Source organism: Haemaphysalis longicornis, unplaced genomic scaffold (assembly GCF_048455015.1).
Source record: "Haemaphysalis longicornis isolate Haplotype H1 unplaced genomic scaffold, Haemaphysalis longicornis Haplotype H1 scaffold_3, whole genome shotgun sequence".
NCBI lineage: Eukaryota > Metazoa > Arthropoda > Arachnida > Ixodida > Ixodidae > Haemaphysalis > Haemaphysalis longicornis.
Window position 1 is genome coordinate 148,462,805 of NW_027526335.1, and position 14,002 is coordinate 148,476,806.

The 14,002-nt window shown below is 50.3% G+C and overlaps 1 protein-coding gene across 1 annotated transcript in view; it reads left to right on the plus strand.

Moving 5' to 3' along the window:
* Nucleotides 1-382: 382 nt before the first annotated feature.
* The window catches only part of LOC144173456 (uncharacterized), a 58,070-nt gene continuing 44,450 nt past the window's right edge, over nucleotides 383-14,002 (plus strand). The window contains exons 1-3 of the mRNA XM_077701875.1: nucleotides 383-480; nucleotides 2,508-2,549; nucleotides 3,393-3,450. Coding sequence (XP_077558001.1) covers nucleotides 2,535-2,549; nucleotides 3,393-3,450 — 73 coding nt within the window. The 5' untranslated portion in view covers nucleotides 383-480; nucleotides 2,508-2,534. The remainder of the gene's footprint in view (nucleotides 481-2,507; nucleotides 2,550-3,392; nucleotides 3,451-14,002) is intronic.

Consider the following 14,002-nt stretch of genomic DNA (forward strand, 5'->3'; position numbering starts at 1 on the left):
TTCAAGAAACAATACGCTTACTTGATTTTTTTTAAGATTAACGCCTGCAACCTAGTGATGCTGTTGTACTGTCAGCATTTTATTTTATTTGGTTAGAAAAACAGGACTCATGGTTATATATCCCGTGACCGTGATGACAAAGTGGCGTCATCCCCTTTAATTTTATACGTACAAAAACAAACAAAAAAACCCCTAGGGAACTGTTTCCAGGTGTCCAAGCTGTTGTTCGAGCGATGCAGAATGAGAAAAGGGCAAGGTCAACAGAGGGTCAGGCGCAAGGAACAATGGCTCGAATAATGTCAGAAGCCAGAATTCTGGGGAACATGTTGAAAAACAACGAAAATAGATTGCGGTGTTTTGATTCACTCTGCATTTACTTTGACAAATACTCAGCAGAAAAGGCGTCAAATGCGCTGCAACTCTGCTGCCCCGGGTAACGAAGCACGGCGTCGCGGAGCTGCGATATACTGAATCAAGAAAGTAAGTCAAAATTCACTGCAGCGAAAAACCTATTTAGAAAGCTTCCTAGAGGTGTGTATGGCACAAGCTGCCCGAGGCAAATCTTTAATCTAGGCACACTCCCGTGTTTACATCAGTGTTATGAATATCAAATCAGTGTCTTGTAGGCAACAAATCTATAGAAAACTGTAGAGGACAACGGGAATAAACTCGGAGCTGCAAAATATTCATGGCTATATTCAGCTGATGTTCTTTTTTAATAACATAATGGAAGGAACCCAGTTTTTAGTTTTAAGGTACCAGATATAGGCAATGAGCAACAACCCTATTATTCAGTTTTGTTAGCATTTTATTTCGGTTATCTGAATGGTTATATATGTCTTTTGTTTTGAAAATCGGGAATCACTTATTGCCGCGAATTTAAATATCTTTTAGTAACATCACTTATTAGTATTGTATACGTTACAGAGACGAAAACGTCGGGCAGATTTCCGCAGTACAGAAAAATGGGCGGTATTTAGCTCGAGAGCGAGGAGAGAGCTAAAAATGTAAAAGCCCTGGTGTGTTCAACGGCAATTGAGCTTCTCAAGATCAAAAACGTCGTAGTTTCTTGTTCTTGCCAAAAATGTTTTGTTTTTCATTATTCCACTGAGTATAACAAGCTATCCTACATTGTGATGCATTTGTGGAGCTACTCCCTGCAACGTTTACTTCCACACGCACTTCGCAGAAGGCATACGCTGACCTGTTTACATAAAGTGTGTTTACGCTTTTCTGGACTGTCATACTGTAAACACGAGGTTTGTTTTTTCGTTTTTACGCGCATCTGCGACGACAAACAAAACCCATAATAGTTATAATGGCACTTCCGCTGTTGTGCCTGAAGGACTCTGATGCAGTACTCGCGGCCACTTGCGGTTTATTGAGAGCTAAAATGTCCAAAATGTGCAATTTTTTCTTAATTGCCTATTTTATAATTACAGGAAAAGCATTTCACCATGATTTAATAGAATTTTTTTTAATTTGTAATTAAATGATCTCTCGGCTGCGAGGGACGCGTGATGAAAAGCTGGCAATATCTTTTGACATCTGTAGGGATTGTAGGAGCGGAGAAAGTTTTAGAAGCCTCTGAATGCTCGCAAAAACACGTCCCGCCACGAAGCGGTAAGGAACTTGTAGCTTTGAGGGCACGTGGAAAACAGGCAAGAATATAGACATTACACCAGAAGAAAAATCATGCGGATGCTGATAACTTTTTAGTAATGTAAAGTCGAAAGCATATATTTACCTCCAATTAGGGTGCCGTTGAATGTTCGGGTTAACTTGCCCTCACGCCTATCACCACTTGACCAGCCCACTGGACGGCACCCTCTCAAGCTCGTTCCCACGTTTGCTATCGGCAACAGCCTCCTGCTCACCCCCGTCAGTAATCTAACCTCTCAAGGCGGCTGCTACCCTCTGTCGTCCCTTTCCAAGCCCTCGTTCAGTCTTCCTCCCTCAGGGCTGTTTTCCTTTACCGGGGCGTGATCGCCGGCTTTCACTCCGATTTTCTTTATGATTTTGTAATAGCTAACAATGTTAGTACCATGATTTGAAGCGCAACAAAAAACATGGATGAAGAAACAGGGTAGCCAGACAGCGCATGTCTCGCCTAGTCTGTTTCTTCGTCTATGTTTTTTGTTGCGCTTCAAATCTTGCACCTATTCCCCAACTATCTCAGCAATAACTTCTTCTCAGTGTTTCTACCTCACGCGTTTTATAAAACGTACGCATACTCGATTTTCGCGAAAACATTCGTCGCGTATTTGTTGCTTTGCTGCTTTGCTAGTCTTGTGATATTGTCAGAGTAAGGGGGCAAGAGAACGAAGCAGTTGGTGGCGCGTTGCCTTAGTCTGCCTGATGGCTACCGTGCACATATTGTAAAAAGCTCGCTTCAGCCCAGCTCATCGTTTACTTCATCTTTCTCCTATCTTTACCTAACAATATATCTCCCATAAAACTATGTCTCTCTCACTCCCATCTCTACTTTCCACTTCCCACATCCTTAGGCTCCACACTCGCCCATGGTATTGTAAATGCAAGGGATGTTTGTAAGTTGATTTTTTGTGACTCCACGGCTCATGCGCTACTAGAGAGCGTAATTGTACGCGTTATTTCGCATTTGCTGTCCTAAAAACAATTCATTTTCTATACATTGGTACCATTTATTTTCTATGTATTGGTACAAGTACCACGTCAAAAGAAACTGAACTAGTTTAAATGAAAAAGTATAAGGCACGAAGTAAACAGCGTAGAGGAAGACCGTTGTTATTGAAGGGCAAGTCAGGAGCAAATTCAACTTGTATAGCAGTGCCTGAATATGTGAGCATCAATTTTGGGACAACGTTTTGCCACAGGCGGCTCTCGTCGCTTACCGTGACCTACTGAATCTTGTGAAGTTCGGACAGAGGGTAGAGTTTGTGGCAGGGACACGTCCTTGCCTCTTGTTTCTCGAAGAATAATTAACTGGCCTTATGGGGTCATAGACCGTTGCGTGTAACTTTATTTCCTGGAATTTAATGCATACAAAGCGGTCTGCGCTCCAGTTGGCGCAAGCGGAGTGCGTCGCTTCACATGTCATACAGATGGTTGAGTTAAATTGAATTTTTTTACACCGTAGGCCTTGTGTAGAATTTATCTTTCTGCTCTCTTACTTAACGTTTTGTTCTGTGTATCAAAGTTGCTCATTTATTCTATAAGCAGTTGTAATTGCTTTTAAACCGCCATATTGAAAGATTTGAAGATGCAAGGGGTCCGCAAATTGAGCGAGTATGTTGAAGAACAGCAGTTTCAACGAAATTGCGGAGTAGAAAAATTTCACACAATTTCCGGGAAAATAATGGTACACAAACAAATTTATGTTTCTTGCATGAAAACACATTTCTGTTTCGCAGATCGGAACCAACATGTTTTTTCTCAGTATATATATAGGAAGCCATTTTTTTCTTCTGGGTAAGTCCGTATTTTTCTTCTATCTGTCAATTTCAGCAATAGTCATGCCCTAAACGTTTACCCTCGATTAGTGCCTGATAGCTTCAACCATAAAATGTTACTATGATACTGAAGAACAACATTTTATAAAAACACCAGGAAATATTTTCAAATATACGTAAAAGGGCTCCCATTTGCCTTTCACTCGATTTTGTGTTTTGGTGCATGAGGAAGAGGAAGTCTCCTGTAGAGTACCCACTGTCCGGAATTAATGACTGAATCATTGTTTCCAATTGCATGCAGTTATTTACAAGAGACGAGTGGTCAGTTTTCATTTTGAAAATAAATATGGTATTCTATAAAAATACATTCATGCAAGGGGAGGACAAAGTAAAAAGTGGGGGTCACTGCGACAAAGAACCGAACTCTGAAGACCATGACTGACCCAGTGTGGCGTAGCTCAGGTGGTATGGCTGGTAGAGCCACCGAATAATTATGAGCCTCATATACAACGCTTCATGTCCGTTGTACGCTTCAGGTTGCGGTGTCAACCCCGTCATGCGCCTCTGAGTCCACACTATCTTGCTCATGAAGCAACCCAGTTACTACCACTAACAGGTCACACGTAGAACCACGGCACGCCAATACCTTCACTATGTGACACGGAGATGAACAGACGAAACGAGGCAAGCTATGACCAGACCACACCACTCTGTACCCCGAAACGTTTTCCGTAATGTCTTCCCTAAAGCTCAGCGCTACCAGCGAATTTTACGTTTATCAATGTGGGCTCATCTGTGAGCGAGTTCTGAGTGCTTGAAGAATAAACCGACTGGTGAGACGCTAAGCCCAGCGGCGATCATGGTGCCGCTAGAACTGGCGCGGACCTCTCCGGTGATGACAACGTCGGAGAGGATTACAGGATACGATCCAGCCTCAAAGCATGGACACCGCCCACCACGAAAGCTTTCTGCAGGGCCAGGAAGAATATATTTTCCGAGATGTGCTTTGTATGTGGGGTGCGAACAGAATACGACGGCTTCGAAGGTCAGCGACACCGCTTGCCAACAACGGACGAGGGGTCACTTTATTCATTCTCCGGAAGGGGTGTAGCTAGCAAGGCCTCGACTCACAGAATCAACCAATCCCTGTCACGGCCACAGAAAAACCCGCGCATTGGTTAGCAGTGGTTGGTTGGTTAGTTAACTCATAACGCTAGATTTGAGGGAAACCTTTGTTCGAGGCCAAGGCGGTTCTGTTGCTTGCAATTTACTACGCGCACGGCGGACAGCGAGCTTACTGTGTAGTATGCGGGGAACAAAACATGATAGCCTCTGTCAGACACTACCGCCCGACAACTACTTGGTGACATCTCGCTGATAGTTGATGGCCAGCAGCTCTCGTTCTGGGGACATGATAAAGCCGACTGCTACATCTGCAAAGGGGTGTTCTCAAATCATCCTAATGGTACGACATCTCACAAATTAATATACCACCGGAAACTGTGAAATCCTCTATCTTAGAACATTCGGTAGCCCGAACGTGGTTGCGGTTATATTCGAAGGGTACACAGTTCCCCGCCGAATCCACCACAACGACCGGGGCTTCTCTGTAAGAATATACAAGAAAACGATCTCCGCCTGTCATGGTGGCGGCACGGTTGGACATCGGGCGGATATGTGCCGGACGCCGTAATCGGGGCGTTTTGGCCACTGCGGCCCGAGATGACTACTACTCCGCAGGGCTCTGCCGAACATGAATGCACTCTCGGTTGCCTCAAATGTGCGGGCGACCATTTCACCCGGACTATGAATATATCGGTAACTACGGGAGACCAATCAATCCTAGAACCACACGAGCCACAGCCAAGCGGAAAGCTTGGCTGTGGTTGCTGTGGTTTTAGGATGTAGATTCTCAAACGTGCTCTCGTCAAGATGAACACAGGATCCTAGACAGGGCCTAAAACACCAATTCTCAGAGCCCAGGACTCTACAACCCTGCCAAATGCCGAAAACAAGGTTAGCGATTGGGTTACGGCTGTATCCCGGGATCTTTTTTCTCTTTCCACCCCGGTAACACCAACCGAAGCCGCCCTACCGGAACAGAAAGGCGCTAAAGCGAAATTCTTGCTACCAAAATTCAATTGTTACAGCAACGAACCTAGATTGTCTGACAATGCTCCGAACACCACTAGTGCCTTCGGAGAAAATTCTGCATTCCGAGCCACCAGAGCGGAAAGACTGCGTCCCGGTAATTTCGGTGGTGTCTAGGATTGCGAGTTGGTCACAGTAATGATTTGTAGAAGGTGTACCACAGTAACACATTGGCTGGCGAAACTTCTAGTCCAGAATAGAGGAATTTCCGAAAATATTCTAGAAGTCGGGGCATTCTTTGCACGGCTCTAGAAGCAAAAACGTGTACGGATAATTTTAACGGTAAGTGAATCTGTCATTGACAAATTTACGGATTGGGGTAACTTCCTTCAGGATTGTGGCAACGATTCCAACCGTATTAAAAAACTCCCGGTGTTCGTGGAACTCCAGAATGAAGCTTGGGGTGCGGCCTGACCCTGGCGACCATTGCCGGTAACGCACTCCCTTACCAGAGCAGGATTGGCCACCCTGATGTAGTACCGGCCACAACCTCCCATGAATGCGCCAATTAACGCATTTACAACTGGGAGACGGCAAACAATACCTGGGGCTCCGACCAGTTCCCGGCACTCCTCACCAAGTCCTCCCTGTAACGGCGGTTTGACACCACACGCTACGGAGTGCTAAACTGGACTGTCTTGGGGTGACAATTGAGGGAACTGCAGACAGCTGACAGCAGCACCCCCCTAAAGGTACTTGTCCCCTTAACTGAAGCTTCCAGTACCTACACCGAAATGACCTGGGGAAAGCCGCCTGATATTAAGGCACTGAACCTTCGAGCCGCCAGAACCATAGCCCCTAAACAAGCCGTCCGCCATAACACACCTGCCGTTTAGACAGCAATCAGACGACTGGACGCAGCAGCCGAACGGTACGCCAGGCAGCCGCGCAACATATACTGGCAAAGACTCTGCAGCTCCCTTGACAGAAGCCGGGACCTTGCCCGGGGGTGGAGGCTTTTCAAGTCTCTCACACAGCGGGCGAGCGCTCTGCGCCCAGTCCACTCGGTGGCAATAAGGGCGGAGATAAGGGAGCAAAAGCTGGCTGAGCTCCTTGGGGAGCACCTTGACCCTTTGTCAACCTGATGTACCCACTTACAACGCCGGTCTCTATGGCCACTATCTTCGGGCTGCCCCACACGAAAGCGCGCTGCTACCTGCTACCATATAGTGTTGATTGATTGGTTGAATGTGGTTTTAAAGCGCCGACGCAACGCAGGCGATGAGGTGCGCCGCAGTGGAGGGCTCCGGATTAATTTTGACCACCTGGGGATCTTTAACGTGCGCCGAAATCTCGAACACGCGGGCGTTTTTGCTTTTCGCCTCCACCAGAAAAGCGGCCGCCGCGGCCGGGAATTGACCCCGCGAACCCCTGCTCAGCAGCGCAACGCCTTAGCCACTGAGCCACCGCGGCGGGTTACCATATTGTTACGCTGTCTACTCACGGTCCACAAGGTCAAGTGTCCCAAGGAATTGACCAACGAATTTAAGGGAATGTGCTGACTGCGGATGTCCGTAGCCCCCAAAATCGCGAGGGTAGGTAGTGCGCGACAACACGGGCCGTTGTTCGAATCTCGGTGTTTGGCGACGGCGGCGGCAATAACGCGCAATGTGGCCAACTCATCCGCCAAAATAGCAGACAGGACGTTCTCTCCGAATTTCGGTCTGACCGTCTCTGTACTCGACGTTAGGGCGTCCGACATAGCTTGGGTACTGGGATAGGTATGGAGGGTTGAGATGCTCATTGCGGCTCCTCCTATCCCGGTCGACGTGAGGTACCAGCTCCCGGGGATGCGCGAGCGTCATTGAGCTGAAACGGGTGTTGGAAAAACGTTCAAGGGCTCTTCTTGCATTGCACAGCCATCGCGAACGTCATCAGGCCGCTGAGTCAACTCTGCGTGCCGTACGAGTTCTTCTCGCACGATACGCCGCACAATCTCAGCGAGGTCGCCTGAGGCGGCCACATCAACTGCAGCGACCGTGGTGACATTGGCAAGACGTCCAAACTTGGTCTTAACGCGCCGCACCTTCAAAACTTCAAACGTCCTGCAGTGCTGGACCACATCGGCCGTAGTGGTCAGCTGATCTTTGCTTATCAGAAAGTTGTAAACATCTTCGGCGATGCCTTTAAGAAGGTGACCCACTTTGTCTTCCTCAGACATTGCCGAATTTACGATCCGGCAGAGCTGCAGCACGCCTTCAATGTATGCCGTGCATGTTTCCCCCAGGAGTTGAGCTTTTTGTAGCAAGGTCTGTTCGGCTTTTTTGTTTTTGGCTTCGGAGTCACCAGAACGCTTCCTGATTTCTGTTACAAAGCTATCCCAACTGGTGATGGTTGATTCATTATTTTCGAACCAAATCAACGCTGTGTGAGTCAGGGAAAACGGAACATTGTCGAGCTGCATGGTCGCGTCCCATCGGTTGTATTGGCTTACTCGTTCGTAGTGCCGCAGCCAGTCGTCGACATCCTCACCGGGTTCGCCAGAGAAGTCGCGGGGCTCTCGTGAATGTTGCAAGGTGGTCAGTGGTCAGCTGGTTCGTTGGGCATCTCCGGCAGCGATGGTGGTAGACCAGCGACTCGTCGGCTCCGGCGAAGAACCTGGGTGTGCTGATGATCCGTCGTGGCGTACCCAGCACCCTCCACCACAATTGTTACGTGCGGGGAACGACGGTTTATTGCAAAGTCAACAAGGGGGGTAGCTCAGTATGTCCGACTGCAGCCGCGAACACTAGCAACCTCGTCTTTCTCTACCTGGCCAGCACATTCCCTTAAATTCCTTGGTCACTTGGGACACTTGACCTTGTGGACCGTGAGTAGAAGGCGTAACATCTGTGAACGATGACCGCAGCGTAGCTAAGACTCTGTGCCTCGCTGAAGAAGCCCGTCGAATCGCTAGGTTATGTACTCTGGCCTCGCAGGACCGGTCGAAGTTGCGCTACGACAGCTGCCACCGAGACATGTCGTTCAGAAGAGAAGATTCTGTGTGGCTTTGGACCCCCCTCCGCCAACGCGGTCTGTGTGAAAAGCTTCTGGCGCACTACAAAGGGCCATTTGTAGTTCCCAATCGTACCAGCGATGTGAATTACGTCATCTCACGGCTCCTTAGAAATGACAGACGAAGCAGCAAGTATCAAACAGTTCACGTGGCCCGCCTCAAACCCTACTACTCACGCGGCATGCCTTGAGTCGCCCGGAGGGCAACGTCTCCACTGGGGGAAATGTTACTGTCTACTCACGGTCCACAAGGTCAAGTGTCCCAAGGAATTGACCAACGAATTTAAGGAAATGTGCTGGCCAGGTAGAGAAAGACGAGGTTGCTAGTGTTCGCGGCTGCAGTCGGACATACTGAGCTACCCCCTTGTTGACTTTGCAATAAACCGTCGTTCCCCGCACGTAACAATATAGTGTCCCCCTTGCCGAGCCACCACGGAGACCAGCCTACCTTCGGGTGGAAGCGGCCTTCAACTCAGACATCACACCGACTGAGCCTATGGCTACTGTGCGGCGCTACCCCTGGACGCGCAGCACCCCTGGCGGCGATGGCATCACATATGCCATGCGGCGAAACCTCCATACCGACCAGCAAGTGCGCCTACTGGACCTTAACCATGTTTGGAGAACCGGCATTATCCCTGAGGATAGGAGGATGGGTACTGTAACAGCGGCGCTTAAAGCTGGAAAACCACCGAGCGAGCCTTCCTCGTATCGCCCTATCTCTCTGATCTTGGCGGTTGGGAAACTCATAAAGACGGTGGTACTCGGCAGACTGGAATGACTAGGAAGCCTGCAAAGTGCTCTTGACGGAAGGCAGAGTGGCTTCTGAAGGTGCGGCTGCACCGCTCACGCCCTCGCAGATGTGGTGTCATTTCTAGAGCAGGCCCGACACAAGAAAGAGGGGCCGTACATCCTGCTCCTTGACGTCTTCAGCTTGTGAGGCGCCACCGCACCAGACTATCTCCGGTGCCGTTGACCAACTGGGAGTAGAGGGGAGGCTCAGGGATTACGTCAGTGGTTTTCTGAGAGACCGTACACTGCGTGTACGCGTAGGCAATGCCCTGAGCATCCCCCGTGGAGGGGGGACCGGTGTTTCAAAAGGGAGTGTCTTGAGCCCACTTCTATTCAATCTTGCTATGGGGGACCTTCCGGGCAGTCTTCCGGAATCTCCGAAATATCCGGTAGACATGGCCATCTATGCAGACGACGTGGCTGGCACTCTGGACCCGGGGCCCCACCAAAGTCGGTAGGCGGGTACGCGCGTCGCTACAGCGGCCCTCGATGCAGTGGCGAACCAGCTGACGAGTAGAGGACTTCGACTCTCCAAAGTCAAAAAGGAGGTCATAGCGATTCAGCCGCACCCAGCGCAAGCCCGATGTACTGCTCCACTACATCTCAATGGCAGATCCCTCCCCTGGCGATGCAAGGTCGTCTACCTCGGCCTGACCATGGACGAAACCCTCTCATGGGAGACTGCCGTTAAGGCACAACTGGAGCTGATGAGCCGCATAGTTAGGGGAATCAACCAGCTCCTGGGGAAGGCTAAAGGGTCTCGAACCAGTGGGCGCTCCTGGACCCTGCGCTGTCTCGCGGTCCTTTACGCACTCCCCCTTGTGAACCTCAGGGACGCTCAGTGGAAGACCTTGGAGCTGGCTCATCGAAGGGCCGTTTGGCGCTGCGTCGGCCTCCCAAACGAAACCGGAAGCTCGCCCATGTAGCTGCTCGCCACGCACACAGCGCTGCAGCATGGGAGCGCCTGCACCGAGCACCTGGGGGTGACCACCTACTCGCCAGGCTTCGCTCGAGAGGCCTATCCCGCATGCACGGCATGGCCGCTCTATTTGATGACAATGTTGAAGTCCCTCAGAGGGCATGCCTTGTTCCCTCACCGCCACCTGCAGCCGTACCCCTTGACGTCACAATCACGCTACCAGGAGTTAATTCCCGTGCGAGACTGCCAGAGGTCGGGATTTGCTTGAAAGCTGCTGCCCCCATAGACCTGTAACCGCCGGGACAAATCCTGGTCTACACATATGGTTCGATACTTCCAAGTGAGGGCCGAGGTGCTGCTGCCTGCACTGCCTCGGCCAGAGGAGCCCACCGGCAATGCCGGCTGCCGTTCCCCAAAACCTCTACAGCGGCCGAGCTGGCAGGCCTACTCTTGGCCGCGGACACGCTACTAGAAGATCCGCCACCAATTGCCACCATCTTCTGCGACTCCCGGCCGGCGCTACTTCGGATGAAGGAGGCAGGTATGCAACGGGGGCGACGTGGCCATCGCGAGAAATTCATAGGTGCCAAGCTGGGCGACCTGCAGGGACAAGGCTGCAACCTCCGGCTGCAGTGGCTTGCTGCCCATGTTGGTGTGCCGGGGAACGAGGCTGCAGACGATTTATTGAAAGCAGCCCACAACTCCCCAATGGCCCCTGTTTCCGTGTCCCTGGTGCGCTATGCTATTGCGAGGGATGTCATCAGGCGAGAGGTGGCCGCCCGCCACCCCTGCAAGAGGGTGGCCACCAGCGAGGCCCCGCGGCGCCTCCTCCCCAGTGGGATATCCCAAACAGGGCGGCCCCTCCTGCTCCAGCTCTGCACAGGCTGCTACAGTACAGCAGTACACATCCACAGGAAGCGTCGCAAGGCCACACCCACCTGTGCCCACTGCCCCGACGCCAAGACATTGTAACCCGTCCTCTGCTCGGGCCCTGCACATGATAGCGCCCGGAACAAACTAGTGTCTCGGTACCGGCGGCGGGACTACCCTCAAGCACTCCAGATGGCATCCTGCATCCTCGGGGTCCCCTCCAATTTCCAACATATCCATTTAAAAGCGACTCCGACTTACAAAGCTGACCCTGCTCACCAATCCTAGCCTCCGCCTTTCAATCTACTGTTTTCTCCGATAGCAAAAATTCCGACTTATTTGGCCGGGATTATGAAAGGGATATTAGTCACGCCGCGGTTGAGGGTGGCGGAATGATTTTCACTACTTGATGATCTCTAGCGGCGTCTAAATCCACTCTCGTGTTGTTTCGAACACAGAATAAACATGCTGTAAGCAAGGCGGCTTTTGCTTCACAAATTTCATCGGCGCGATGCATACTGCGATGGAAGCTGACTAATCTACATATATTTACAGCAGCAGTGAATTATATTTAGGCGCACAAAATCGATATGTACAGGCGGTCACAGAATAAACCGGACCAAGCGAGCGGTGCGCGAATACTATCGGCGCGACATCTTCCGGCCCAGCGCCTGCTGTCGAGATAGCGGAGGGCGCATGCGTGTCCCTCCCAAGAGTTTGTGCATGTCAGTTTCCTTGATTTCGGCTGCAGCACTTTGATCCTCCCCAATGCGACGCGCGGCGCGCCTACCGAACGGGCGTGATGCATGTCAGCAGCCGGCAGCGTGCGCCATGCGCTGATGCCGCGTAACTGTGCGTTCATCTGAGAGTGTTCGTTCGGCGCTCTTTTTATCATTTTATTGACTGAAACGCAAACTGGCGTTGAAGAAAGGCTGCGATAAAGATTCACACATGACTGAACCAGTGCTGGTCGTTATGCGACCAACACACAGTTGATAGTACTAAAAACAGCGATGTTTTTTTTTTAATTTCGAGTTTTTCCCGTGCGGCATATGAGAGGCGGTTTAAAGATGGGAGGATGGAAGAAAGTAGGAAGGAAAGAGTTTATTCGCTTCGGAAAAATAGACCGAAAGACACAGCTGTCGGTGTCAGTGAATTGCTATCGAAAAGCAATGAGGCGTTTCCTTCCATGTCACCCTTTGGACAGTGATAGCTATGAAGCGTATAAAACACGTAACTCGTCCTGCATGGGCATATTCGTGAAGAATGCCTTCCCGCGTCCCCATCGAGCAACGGAGGCACATCGTGCGACTTTTCATCGAAGGGACTACTCAGTGGGAAATTTGCCACCTCACCGGGAGGTCTAGGACTTCTGTAAGCCGCATTATTCAAGCTTACCGCGATGATCAGGGCAGACTCATTGACGCAGAGCGCAGCGGGCGGCCTAAAGTCACCAGTGAGGAGCAGGAACTACTGATTGTCGCAGCCGCTGTGGCAGATCCCCTCCTGTCTGCAAAAGAAATTCGACAGGAGCTGTCATTGAATGTCTCTTGCGAGACAATTCGAAGACGACTGAAGGAGGCGGGACTCGGGAGTTGCGTGGCAGCGCAGAAACCGCGCGTGACGGACCGCCAGAGGCTGGAAAGGCTGGAGTTCGCCCGGGCAGGGGAGCGGTGGACAACGGACGAGGGGAAGGAAGTTATATTCACAGACGAATCGACTTTCTCCACTCGCTGAGATGAAGAGCGGCGTGTTTGGAGTCCGATGAGCTGCAGGTACGAAACTAAACTGTGAAACGTAGCTGGTAATGTGCATTCAAGATGATATATAAACTACTACAGTGTAAGAGGTCAAATCGGGAGCACGGTTTAATGTGAGAATTGCTGAGCATTTCTTTGCGGGTCCCGATAACTACCTGTTATGCATAACGACCTGTTAATAACTATATTTCGGAGCAACCGATATACAATGTCACTGTAAATTTTATTCAGCTGGGTTTATTTGAAACGTTTTAATCGTAGTTTTATAAGCACCGTTTGTTAAGCGTTTCTTGTCGCTGTTTTTTTACGAAACACTTCAGGTAACCCGCATCGGCTAACGGGAATTTCGTAATTCCCGATGTGGAAAGGGGATGAAATTGATGCATAGTTTTATACAGGATACTGTTCGCCTACGTGGCAGTGGGGGTGCAGCCTCCCGCTAAAAAAATGTGCCAGTAATTTCAATCGATGTAAAATATCAAACACGGCGAATGTCCTTTCATTGATTTAGCTAGTATACCCTCCGAACATCTTCGAAGATATCTTTCCTCGGAGATATCTTTCCTGAATGTATTTCTGTGTTTAGCCCGATAGTATTTAGATACCAGCCCGGCTACATCCAAAGCGTCTTTTCCAGTGGGAGGTGCTCCGTCAGCGTATGGGGCGCAATGAGTGCGGACGGCCTGGGACCCCTCGTCAGAATTTCTGGGCCATTCAATGTTTCCCAGTACTGTAACATCATTTCGACAAGTCTGCTCCCCTACGTATTGTACGGGTCCGAAGCCCTGTCTTCACAGCACGATCCGTGAGCTCACTGCTCGAGGACCACGCGGTGCGACAGCTGCGGTGGCCTCCGTGCGGGGCAGACCTAAATCCGACAGAAAATGTGTGGGGGATTATGAAGATGAATCTCGGCAAACGAAATGACTGCGGTCGCACGGGGGACGAGTTGTGGCAGGCAGTGGAAGATGAAGGGGGACGCCTGAACCCCCGTCCCGAAATCATAAAGTCGCTTTATGAGTCGCTCCCCCGACGCATTCATGAAGTTATCAAAAACGACGGAAACTTCACACACAATTAATAAG